The sequence below is a fragment of the Rhinopithecus bieti genome, unplaced genomic scaffold (genome assembly GCF_001698545.2).
Source record: "Rhinopithecus bieti isolate Rb0 unplaced genomic scaffold, ASM169854v2 scaffold_4907, whole genome shotgun sequence".
In the NCBI taxonomy this organism is placed as follows: domain Eukaryota; kingdom Metazoa; phylum Chordata; class Mammalia; order Primates; family Cercopithecidae; genus Rhinopithecus; species Rhinopithecus bieti.
The window spans coordinates 547,495-559,830 of record NW_016804501.1 but is presented as its reverse complement, the minus strand read 5'-3'; the positions used below and the strand labels follow the sequence as shown (position 1 = coordinate 559,830).

Genomic DNA, 12,336 nt, shown 5'->3' with positions numbered 1-12,336 from the left:
CCACCTTTACCCTCCCCTCCCACCTTCATCCTCCCTCCCCTACCTTTACCCTCCCTCCCCACCTTCATCCTCCCTCCCCCTTCACCCCTCCTTCCCCCCTTCACTCCTCCCTCCCCAGGCGTGACTGCAGAGTCAGCAAAGACAGCTGGGTTTGTGGCAGCTCTATTCATCATTCCCCAAACCTGGCAGCAACCGGGATGCCCTGCAGGCGGGGAGTGGGTGGGTCCACGGGGTACATCCAGACAGTGGGACACTATTCAACACCAAGAAGAAAGGAGCTTCCAAGCTCTGAAGACACAGAGGAAACGACAGCACACGTTACTAAGGGAAAGCCGCCGCCTGCGAAGGCCACAGACAATGATTCCAACTGTTGGACAAGCTGGGAAAGGCCAAAGCCTGGAGGCAGGAAAAGAGTGGTGGCTGCCAGCGGATAGGGATGAATAGAGGGAGTGAACGGGGGACCTGGGGGCAGTGAAACTACCCCAAGTGATGGCACCACGGTGATCCGAGTCCTGGTACATTTGCCCAAACCCACAGCAGGTACAGCGCCAAGAGTGAGTCCCAGCGTGAACTGCGGACTCCGGGTGATAATGATGGTCAGAGCAGGGCTACCTTGGGTGGCCAGCTGATGGCAGGGGCTGTGTGTGTGGGAGACACACGGAACTCCCTCTACCTTCTGCTCAATTTTGCCGTGAAACCAAAACTGTTCTAAAAAATATCATCTTAGCTGGTCGTGGTGGCTCACGCCTGTCATCCCAGCACTTTGGGAGGTAAGGCAGGAAGAACGCTTGAGCCCAGGGGTTTAAGACCAGCCTGGGCAACAGAGGGAGATCCCATCTCTACCAAAATAAAAATAAAATATTAGCCAGGTGCAGTGGCACAGGCCTGTATAGTCTCCGCTACTCAGGAGGCCAAGGCAGGAGGATTGCTTGAGCCCAGGAGGTCGAGGCTGCAGTGAGCTCTGATGCTGCCACTGCTCTCCAGTCTGGGCAGCAGAGCGAGCCCAGCCCCTGCCTCCAGAGTGCCCCTGCCCACTGTCACGCTGGCGCCCCTCCCCGCCATCCTCCTGTCCATAGCGTGGTGAGGAGCAGGGGGTGTGCCCTGACCCTGGGGACCCGTGGCCTGAGTCTCAATCCCTGCTCTGTCCACCGGAGCAGTGGACCGTGAACTTTGACCTCTTTTGTTTCCCCAGCCTGAGGCCCTGCACTGGCTATTCCCTCCGCCCAAGTGCTCTCCCCATCACGCAGGTCCCAGCTCAAATGCCACCTCCTCCAGGAATGCCGCGCGGACCGCCCGGCTAAAGTGCCCCTGCATCCACCTCGACCCCAATGACCTAAGTCTCATGTCAGTCACACCAGAGGTGACCTCCTGACTTGCTCTCTTCTCCCTCTGACTGGCAGCCTTGGATGAGGGGTTACAGAGCCCCTGGCGCACCCCAGACCTGTTCTGGGGCACTTAACAGGTGGGAGATGAGAGTGCAGGGACCAGCCCACCCAAGCATCACTGCCAGTTCTGGTTCACAAAGCACTTTCCAGCCCCTGCCTGGATGAGTTCTGTGAAACGCTGTGCAGCTGAGCTTTGTAGCAATACTTCTGCTTTCCTTCCAACCTGGGTGCCGTCCACAACACACCCACCATTAACTTGGTTTTTCAGAGGCAGGGTCTTGCTCCGTTGTCCAGGCTGGATCACAGCTCACTGCAGCCTCAATCTCCATGCTCAAGTGATCCTCCTGCCTCAGACTCCTGAGTAGCTGGGACTACAGGTGCACGCCACCACTCCTGGCTAATTTAATTTTTTTAGGGACAGGGTCTCACCATGTTGCCCAGGCTGGTCTTGAACTCCTGGGCTCAAGTGATCCTCATGCCTTGGCCTCTCAAAGTGCTGGGATGAGAGGCAATGTTGCTAGCTGAACTTCTACTCTCTGTCAATTTTAAGACACATCCTGATTTCATGTGAGAAGATACGCATCACAGACATGGTGAAATACGGTCAGAACATGCAAACTCTCCTGTTGCATCCACTGTGTGCCAGGTGTGGCTCCCTACAGACAGGGTAGACGCCACCACACGCAGTTTACAGATCAGAGACGCTCACTGGGCACCACACTGCGAGTTCATGGTAGAAATGGGCCTGATGCTCCAAGCGCCTCTAAACAGACCCTGGGAAGGGAGGGATCACTGGAGGTTGCGGTGAGGGCTGGGCCCCCAGGTAGGGCAGAGTCCAGGCTGACCAGGGCAGGTCATGCTGCAAGACAGCCACGGATTGCATCAGGGGCCCGGCTGCCGCGGTGGCCTGGAGATCCCCAGGGCGTCCTGGGTGATGCAACCCGGGCGAGGCTGGCCTCAGCCTGCCTCTAGGGCTGCAGGAGCCCCAGATCCCGGCTCATGCGTTCCTGCTCCCTCCCTCCCTCTTCCCTCATATCCCAGGTCCTCCCCAGCTGGGAGACCACCCTTCCTCGGTGGCGGCGCACCCTTTGGTTTCCGTTTGTGCTTGGGAAACGAGTGTTGTAATAAATAAAAGCTGCTGTGTCACCTCTCCCAGGGGCCAGCCCACCGCTCAGCTGCCTGGTTTAGTGTATTATTATTTAAACAAATGGGCTTGGCTGTGTTCCAGGGAAGGCTGATTGATTTACACAACAGGCTCCAGGGATCCTCGTGTGGCCCCAGGACCCAGCTTGGCTGAGACCGATCCGATTAGTTTTGAACTTTCTTTCCCTTCTTTCCTCTTTTCTTTTCTTTTCTTTCCTTTTCTTCTTTTCCTTTTCTTCTTTTCTTTTTCTTTCTTTCTCTCTCTTTTTAAAGGAGTTCTGTTTTCTTTTTCTTTTTTTGGAGTGCAGTGGCGTGATCTCGGCTCACTGCAAGCTCCACCTCCTGGGTTCATTCACACCATTCTCCCGCCTCAGCCTCCTGAGGACCTGGGACTACAGGCACCCGCCACCACGCCCAGCTAATTTTGTTTTTGTACTTTTAGTACAGATGGGGTTTCACTGCCTTAGCCAGGATGGCCTCCATCTCCTAACTTCATGATCCGCCCACCTTGGCCTCCCAAAGTGCTGGGATTACAGGCATGAGCCACTGTGCCGGCCTATGTTTTATTCTTTTGTTTGAGACAGAGTCTCTCTCTGACACTCGGGCTGGAGTGCAGTAGCACAATCTCAGCTCACTGCAACCTCCACCTTCCAGGCTCAAGCGATTCCCCTGCCTCAGCTTCCTGAGTAGCTGTGATTACAGGTGCCCACCACATCCAGCTAACTTGCTTTTTTTTTTTTTTTTTTTTTTTTTTTTGAGATGGAGTTTTGCTCTTGTTGCCCAGGCTGGAGTGCAGTGGCGTGATCTCAGCTCACTGCAACCTCCGCCTCCCAGATTCAAGCGATTCTCCTACCTCGGCCTCCTGAGTTGCTGGGATTACAGGCGCTCACCACCATGCCTGGCTAATTTATTTATTTAAAAAAATTTTTTGAGATGGAATCTCGCTCTGTGGCCCGGGCTGGAGTGCAGTGGTACAATCTCGACTCACTGCAACCTCTGCCTCCCAGGTTAAAGCAATTCTCCTGCCTCAGCCTCCCAAGTAGCTGGAATTACAGGCACCTGCCACCACGCCCAGCTAATTTTTGTATTTTAGTAGAAACAGGGTTTTACCATGTTGGCCAGGCTGGTCTCGAACTCCTACCTCAAGTGATCTACCCGCCTCAGCCTGCCAAAGTGCTGAGATTACAGGCGTGAGCCACTGTGCCCAGCCTATTTTTTAGTATTTAACAGAATTCAGGACAAGTCACATAATCAATGATTTGTTACTTTACACACAGGGAGTCTTCTGTTATACAACTGGTTGTGAACACCCAGAACAACGCTCTTACAGCCTTTAGATGACCAAAGAAATTCTCAAAGCCTGGGCATGTCCAAAAAGACTTCAACCACATCTTTTAAAAAAACATAGACTCTCAGCCGGGCGCGGTGGCTCACGCCTGTAATCCCAGCACTTTGGGAGGCCGAGGCAGGCAGATCATGAGGTCAGGAGTTTGAGAATAGCCTGACCAACATGGTGAAACCCTGTGTCTACTGAAAATACAAAAATTAACCAGACCTGGTGGCACGTGGCTGTGATCCCAGCTACTCGGGAGGCTGAGGCAGGAGAATCGTTTGAACCCGGGAGGCGGAGGTTACCGTGAGCTGAGATCACGCCACTGCGCCCCAGCCTGGGCGACAGATCCAGACTCCATCTGAAACAAAACAAAACAAAAACAACATACACTCTCTCCCCATTTCAGAGGACTGGGTGGAGGCTATGTCTGTCTCCCCGGGAAGCCCTCAAGGACCCGCCAAAGTCTCCGGCCTGCCAGTGTCCAGCGGGGGACACAGATCCACCCTTTGCACTGGGAGCATCATGTCAAGTCTAAGAAAGCCCTGCAGGACCAGCTGTCTCACACTCCTCATGGAAAATCCCATCGGCACCCACGACTCCCACGTGGGAATCACCAGGCCACCACCGTCAAACCGCCCTCCCGCAGGCAGAGACGGCAAATGCAGTCCTCCCGTGCCCAGGGGAGGTCTCATCGCTCTGCCATAGTCCTCGCAAATCTCCAAATACAACCAGATGTGTCTCCCTCACCGCCCTCATCCAAGCCACTGCCTCTCCCTGGAAAATCCCAGCCCTGCGCTCTTACTGGCCCCGCATCCACCCATTCTCAGGGCAGCAGCCAGATGGACCTGCAGAAAGCTCCGTCTCATCAGGCCCCACTGTACCCCAAACCCTCCCGTGGCTCCCCTGAGCCTGCCCAGTAAACACAGAAATCCCTGACACCCCAGCGTGTCCTCAGACTCTCCAGAGCACCCAGCACCTTCCTAGAGTACCCAGCACCTCCCCACAGCACCCAGTACTGCCCAAGAGCATTCAGGACCACCCCAGAGTACCCAGCACCGCCCAGAGCACCCAGCACCTCCCCAGAGCACTGCCCCAGAGCACCCAGCACCGCTGGCTGCAGGGCCTGTGCGCAGCCTCCTTCAGCTCCTGCAGGCTCGGCTTCCCTCCCTGACAAACACCGGCCCCCTGCCTCATTTTCCTACCAACATCTGATCACTGCACACTCCACTCACAGGTGACACACTCTCACAGGTACAGCCCCATCTGCTTGGCTGCCTTTTCTCCCCACTGGAATACAGGAAGCTTTACAGAAGATTTCACAAGATTACGGATTTGGCCTGTTTGGTTCAAGGCTGTGGCCCCAGCACCTGGAACAGTGCCTGTGGCTTAATAGGTGCTTGTTGAGTGAACAAAGAGTGACAGGAGGCTGGGCGTGGTGGCTCACACCTGTAATCCCAGCACTTTGGAAGGCCAAGGCGGGCGGATCACTTGAGGTCAGGAGTTCAAAACCAGCCTGGCCAACATGGTGAAACCGTCTCTACTAAAAATACAAAAACTAGCCGGGCGAGGTGGCGGCGCCTGTAGTCCCAGCTACTCAGGAGGCTGAGGCAGGAGAATGGCTTGAACCGGGGAGGCGGAGCTTGTAGTGAGCCGAGATCGCGCCACTGCACTCCAGCCTGAGCGACAGAGCAAGGCTCTGTCTAAAAAAAAAAGAGTGAGAGAAATGCAGGCACCCGCAGGGAACCGGCCGAGTGCTGGGAGGAGCCCAGGTCCCATGGAGGCTCCCGCCAGGGCCAGTGCCAACGCCACGTGACAGGAGCAAGCCAGGTCCCCACCATCGTGCAAGTGCAGGGGAGACCAGCGGCGGAGGCCAGGCGACCTCCAGAGAAAGGGAGGGAGACAGAGAGACAGAGAGAGACAGATGGAGAGACAGAGATATAGAGACAGAGACGGAGACAAGGAGAGATAGAGACAGGGAGAGACAGGGAGAGGGACAGAGATAGAGAGAGAGAGACAGATGCAGAGACAGAGCTATAGAGACAGAGACAAGCAGAGACAAGGAGAGACAGAGACAGGGAGACAGAGACAGGGAGAGAGACAGAGATAGAGACAGAGAGACAGAGACAGGGAGACAGATGCAGAGACAGAGACAAGGAGAGACACAGAGAGACAGAGACAGAGAGAGACAGAGACAAGGAGAGAGATAGATGGGGAGACAGAGACATAGAGACAGAGAGGCAGAGATAAGGAGAGACAGACGGGGAGAGAGGCAGGAGGGCCGAGACCGGGGGGGGGACAGAGAGGCAGAGATAAGGAGAGACAGACAGGGAGAGAGACAGAGAGACAGAGACAGGGAGAGGGACAGAGATACAGAGAGACAGAGACAGGAAGAGAAAAAGAGACCGAGATGGAGAGACAGACAGAGATACAGACACAGAGACAGAGAGAGCTAGAGACAGAGAAATAGAGTGGGGTGACAGAGTGAGCGAGAGGGCGAGGATCCCGCTGCTTTAAGCGGAGAAGCCATGGGGGTTCTGTCCTGCAGTCACAGGGGAAGGCCCTTGACCCGGTGGAGGTGGAGAGTGGCCAGCAGTGGGTCTGTCTCCTCGGCTCCTCCCATTTCTCAGCCACAGTGGGATCCCGCCTGCCTGGCCTGGGCTCAGGAGGGTGGGGAGCAGAGTGGGCGCAGAGCCAGCCTGGCCCATCACAGCTTGGGGTGAAGCGGCCCAGAGCCAGGCGCCCCCCTGAAGCCACGGTGCCCTGAAGACCGCCCGGAAGCTGGGAGGGGTGGCCCCAGCTCATGCTGTAGTCACACCTGTGGGTCCAGCTCGGCTGCCCTGGAGCCGTGTCCCCTGGCGTCCTTAGGATTCCCATGAGAACGTCCTGACACCTGCAGTCCCTCCACCTGGGCACGGGACGTGCTGCTCTAAGCCTGACCTCAGAGTGTGCCCACCGGCTTCACACCTAGCTCGGGCTCTGCCCCTCACTGAATGCCTGGGCTTGGACAGCTCTCTGCCTCCTCTGGGGCTGAGTTTTCTCATCTGGGAGACAGAAGTAACCCAGCCCCTCTGCTTGGGGTGGCTGCTAGGATTCAGTGAGTTTGCAGTCGCAGATCACAGAGCAGGCATGTTAGCTGTCACTCATGATGCTTTGGGCTGATCTGCGTCCTGCCAGAGCCTCCTAAGCCCCCACAATCTGCTCCCCGCAGGGTTTCTGAAGGAGACCAGGAGGGTGGCAGGGAGGGAGAGGTACGGCTGGGATCTGGGGCCACCCACCAGCTGGGCAGCCTCGGCCCATCCACCCTGAATGTTATGCACTGAATGTCTGTGTCTCCTCAAAGACATCTCTGTGTGTGTGTGGTTTTTAAGTTTTTTGTAGAGATTGGGTCTTGCTGTGTTGCCCAGGCTGGTCTTGAACTCCTGGGCTCAAGTGATCCTCCCACTTTGGCCTCCCGAAGTGCTGGGATTACAGGCGTGAGCCACCGTGCCTGGCCACCAAAGTCACATTTTGAAACCATGACCCCCGCTTGTGATGGTGTTAGGAGGGGCCTTTGGGAGGTGATTTGGGTTAGATGAGGTCATGAGGACGGGGCCCCCACAATGATATTGGTGCCCTGGTAGGGGGTGAAGGGACCAGAACTTTCTCTCTCCGGCTTGTGAGGGCAGAGTGAGAAGGTGCCAGCTTTGAATCATGAAGTGGGCCTCTAAGAACCCGACTCTGCTGGCATCCTGACCTTAGACTCCTGCAGAGTGGTGGGAAAGAAAATGCCTGTGTGGAAGCCGCCCAGTCTACAGCAGCCTGTCACGGCAAGCTGAGCTAAGACACTGTGCCTCAGTTTCCCTCCCTGTAATGGGAGCTGGAGAGGGTGTGTCCTGGCCCCAGAGGTCACCCATGTGGAAGCTGCCCGGTCTACAGCAGCCTGTCACAGCAAGCTGAGCTGAGACACCGTGCCTCAGTTTCCCTCCCTGTAATGGGAGCTGGAGAGGGTGTGTCCTGGCCTCGGGGGTCTCCCATGCAGAGGTGTGTTTGGTCACGAGGCTGGGTCATGCTGAAGGCAGACAGGGCCTGGCCCTGGCCTCGTGGCTCAGAGAGACCCTGGGCCCCCAGGCTGACCTCCCCAGGGTGGAGGGAAGAAGTCCTTGCCCCTCACTGGGGTGGTACGGGTCCTCTGACCTCCGAGGGTTTTTGAGCGTGGCTGCAGGCTGGCGATGCCCCGTACCCTGGGCGTGGGGGCACAGCTTCTCCAAGTTGGGCCAGCCCAGCCTGGGGTACAAGCAGTGACTGAATATCCAGAACATCACGTGAAGTCTCCGGGTGTTCAGTTGGTGACTCAGGCGAAGATGGAACACTGTCTGCTGAAGACACAGAACCGAGGTCCCATCACGAGGAATGTGCAGGCAGACGGGCTGGGGGCATGGACCACAGGACGCGCTGGCAGCCCTCACACGTGCTGAGGTCACGGGGGTCGGGGAAGGCCCCGGAGCTGTGCTGGGACGAAGAAGGCCGTCCTGGGTGAGGTCTGTCCCTGCAGCATCCTCTGATCTGAGATCCACTGGCTGCGTGTCTTTCCCAACTCTGACCTTGGAGGACACCCTGGTTCCAGGAGACACAGAAGCATGCCCAGGGTGGTCAGCGCCTCCCAAAGGATGCAGAGGACTCTCATGCTGTGTGTGCAGCTCTCTATGAACACGAGATCCTTTCCACAAAACCACCACCCTGCCTCGTGTTCCTTATCCAAGATGCGCAGGACCAGAAAAGTGTCTTGGAGCTCAGATTGTTTGGAGTTTGGAACACTGTATTTGCATTATACTTACAGGTTGAGCATTTTTTTTTCTGCTTTTCTTTTTTCAAATACTGCCTCTTGGCCAGGTGTGTTGGCTCACGCCTGTAATCCCAGCACTTTGGGAGGCCGAGGCGGGTGGATCACCTGAGGTCAGGAGTTTGAGACCAGCCTGACCAACATGGTGAAACCCTGTCTCTATTAAAAATACAAAAATTAGCCGGGCATGGTGGTGCCTGCCTGTAATCCCAGCTACTCGGGAGGCTGAGGCAGGAGAATGACTCGAACCTGGGTGGTGGAGGTTGCAGTGAGCCGAGATCTCGCCACTGCACTCCAGCCTGGGTGACAGAGTGAGACTCTGTCTCAAAAAACAAAAAAGTGAAATCCCATATGTTCTGTGTGCACCCCAAGCCCATCAGTGCCCAAAAGGTCTTGGGTTTTGGGGGGTTTCTTTGAATGTGGCCTCAGCTGCACGTGCGTATGGAAAAGTGGGGGCTTGTGAAATGTGCCATGGGCGGGCAGGCGTGAAATGTGGCCGGGCAGGCAGGCCCGCCAGCCCATGTCTGTGCTGTGGAGACTAGAGGACTGTGCGCTGGCGGGAGGACTGGGCCCCACAGAGCGGCTCGGCTGCACCCTCTCAACAGGAGGGTCCCGCAGGACAGACGCATCGCTCGCCGGTCACAGTGGGGGCAGGGTGAGGGACCCTGGGTGCTGTGGATCCGGAGGCTGGGAGAAAAGGGAGCAAATGACAAAGAGTGGCCGGAGCTACAATGAGCCCCGTGCAGGGAGCACCTGCCCTTCCTCTCAGGCGCACCATGGTCCAGTACTTCTGGGCAGGCAGCAACCCAAGTGGCTCACCCAAGAACCGAGAGCCTTTCCTTGGGCACCTCCCACACTGAGAATCCCACCGCCCACCTGTGATGCCCCTGCCTGTAGCACCAAGGCTAATCCCCCACAGGCCCTCAACTCTCCTGTCTGTGAGAGTGGCTTGGGGACCCCTCGGGGCACGAGGATGGGAAGAGACACAGGGTGGGAAGGGCTGATGAACAAGGGAGATACGACTGGCCAGACCTCCTTGGAAGCCTCCACCCCAAGTGCAGGTGTGTGGGCCCCTGGTCAGGGACAAGCCCCTTGAGGCCCGAGGACGCCCACCCCCATGGCCCTGGAGCACCAGGGAGCCCAGCCAAGCCGCTACAAAGCAGGGAGAAGTCGTGTTGGTCTGGAAAGCGTCACAAGGGGGACGTGCTGTGGCACCGCGTGGGGGGGCTCGTCTGTGGGGAGGGCTGCCCCACTGGGGACCTGGGGACGGAGGCCCGGCGGGCTGGCGGGAGCACCAGGCAGCCGTGTGGGTAGGGTTGGCAGCGCCGGCACAGACAGAGGAAGGCCCCCAGCCCGGGATGCTCCCTCCAGGGCTGGGGGAGGCTGGTGGCTGGTGTGGCCTGACTGGGCACCCCTCTGGAGCGGCCACCTCTTGGCTTGCCAGTCACGCAGTCACTTGCTACTGGACAGCTCCGTCCCAGCTGCCTGAGTCTACCCAGCCCTGGTGGGCAGTGCCCTCTGCTGGCCTTCCAGCGCCAGGGTGGCCTGTCCTCATCCCGCGCCAGCACCTCCCCCAGGGACTCTGGCGCAGTCCTTGCCCTCTGTGGCCAGGCTGTCCCACCGCCTCTGTCCTCTCATGGGCCTGTGCTGTGCGTCATAGCGCCAGGGCCTGGGCTGCTGTCCACAGGGCGCCTGGTGACAGTGGCAGCAGCAGCAGTAGCAGCAGCGTGGTGGTGGCCACCAGCGGGCCCGGGGTCCCCGGGAGAGAGGAGGCCTGGGAGGTGCATGAGCAGACCTCGTAGCCGTCCTCCGAGCGGCTCTGGTCATGTTGTCCCGGAAGGGCACGGGGCCCCTCCGCCCCATCGATGCCTGCGGCTGCAGAGCCGTCAGCCTGTGAGTCTCCACACACCAGCCAGTCCCGGGCTGTGGACTGCGGGTATCCAGGTGCTGCCTCTAGCTCGCCATCCAGCACCTTCCAGTATTCCTGGCCACGGAAGAAGTAAGAGGCACCTGAGAAGAGAAGGGAGTGCTGAGCTCAGGGAGGGCTGCAGTGGGAGGGGCTTGGGTGGGGCCAGACAGCAGGGGGCTTGCGCTGGACTGCAGTGGGGGTCGGGCCAGGTGGCTGGTGAGGGGCAGCTCGAGCTAGACGGCAGGGGGCACCCAGATCGTATCTGAGACAGCGTCAGCATCTGCTCAGCTGCGGCGGCTCTGCAGGCAGGGTCACGGGCCTGGGAAGCTCTGGAGGAGTCCACTGGGGCAGGGGATGGACCAGGAGACCCTCCGAGTCTCTTTCCCTTACTGGATAGTTATCGAGGGCCCACTCTGTGCAGGGCTGTTCCAGGTGATGGGGATGCAGCATTGAAAACAAAACAGAAGATGCTGCCGTCCCTGGAGCTGACCCTGTGGGGAGGTTTTTCCTACACTGTGGGACATGGCAGGGAGCACGGGGTGATGCCCAGGAGGGCGTTTGGCAGGGCTGGGGTCGGTGAGGGAGGGGTTGCATGGACATCTCAGGAAAGTGTGCCCAGGCGAGGGGATGGCAGCGTGGCTGGGGGAGCAGCAGGGGCGAGTGAGTGCTGAGGGCAGGGCAACCAAGTGCAGCTCACAGGCCTTCGGGGAGTGACTTGGGACCCCTGCAGGGTCGGCAGCTCAAGGCGAGGGGCTGGGACCCTCAGAGCCCACACCGACTGGGGCCGTCCTCCTTTCAGGGAACCTCTTGGCTGCCTGTCATGATCTCCATCTCCTGGTGGGGAAACTGAGGCTGCATGGCCCGTCCCCGCAGCCAGCACTCACCGTCGGACCAGCGCATGGCGTCGTCCAGCGTGCTGGGGACACCCCTCCACAGGGGACTCTGGGCGGGGTAGCCGGGGTCCATGCGCCTCGTGTGGTCATCGTAGCGCCAGTACAGCTGGTCCTTAAAGAAATAAGTCCTGTCATTGTGGGCCCAGGAGAAGGCAGCATCGATCCCACCAGGCGGGAGGCTGAAGTCGGAGACGGGGCGCGGGTATCCTTCCTCTACGTTATTGTCCTTGAACACCCAGTACCTGTCTCCTGGGGGCGAGAGAAACAGCTGTGGGCCGGGGCTCGGCCCCACCCCGAAGGGCAGGGGGCTCCAGCCTTTCCTTCTCCCCTGCGTCGGCCGCCCTTGTCCTGGCCCCTCACCCGGGCCTGATGGGACAGCGGCCACAGTGTAATCAGCCCACATCACAGCAGTCACATGGATATGCAGCGAGCACCTACTGTGCCCAGCCCGGGCCGTCCCATCCAGCCTGCGGACACTGCCGGCCACCCCTTTATCGATGGAAACGACGACTTCGGCTAAACTGCAGCCCACGACGGGCCATTCTATTATTACTATGTTTTTTTGAGATGGAGTCTCACTCAGTCACCCAGACTGGAGGGCGGTGGCTTGATCTCAGTTCACTGCAACCTTTGCCCTGGGTTCAAGCGATTCTTGTGCCTCAGACTCCTGAGTAGCTGGGATTACAGGCATGCACCACCATACCCAGCTAATTTTTGTATTTTTAGTACAGACGGGGTTTCACATGTTGGCCAGGCTGGTGGTGGACTCTTGACCTCAGGTGATCCGCCTGCCTCAGACTCCCAAAGTGCTGGGATTATAGGCGTGAGTCACTGTGCCCAGCCTTTTTTTTTTT

General features: G+C 58.3%; 1 protein-coding gene across 1 annotated transcript in view; it reads right to left on the bottom strand.

Annotated features, from left to right (window-relative positions):
* Positions 1-9,833: 9,833 nt before the first annotated feature.
* The window catches only part of MMP17 (matrix metallopeptidase 17), a 21,195-nt gene continuing 18,692 nt past the window's right edge, over positions 9,834-12,336 (bottom strand). The window contains exons 9-10 of the mRNA XM_017868818.1: positions 11,474-11,731; positions 9,834-10,690 (exon numbers count right to left, since the gene is read on the bottom strand). Coding sequence (XP_017724307.1) covers positions 10,335-10,690; positions 11,474-11,731 — 614 coding nt within the window. The 3' untranslated portion in view covers positions 9,834-10,334. The remainder of the gene's footprint in view (positions 10,691-11,473; positions 11,732-12,336) is intronic.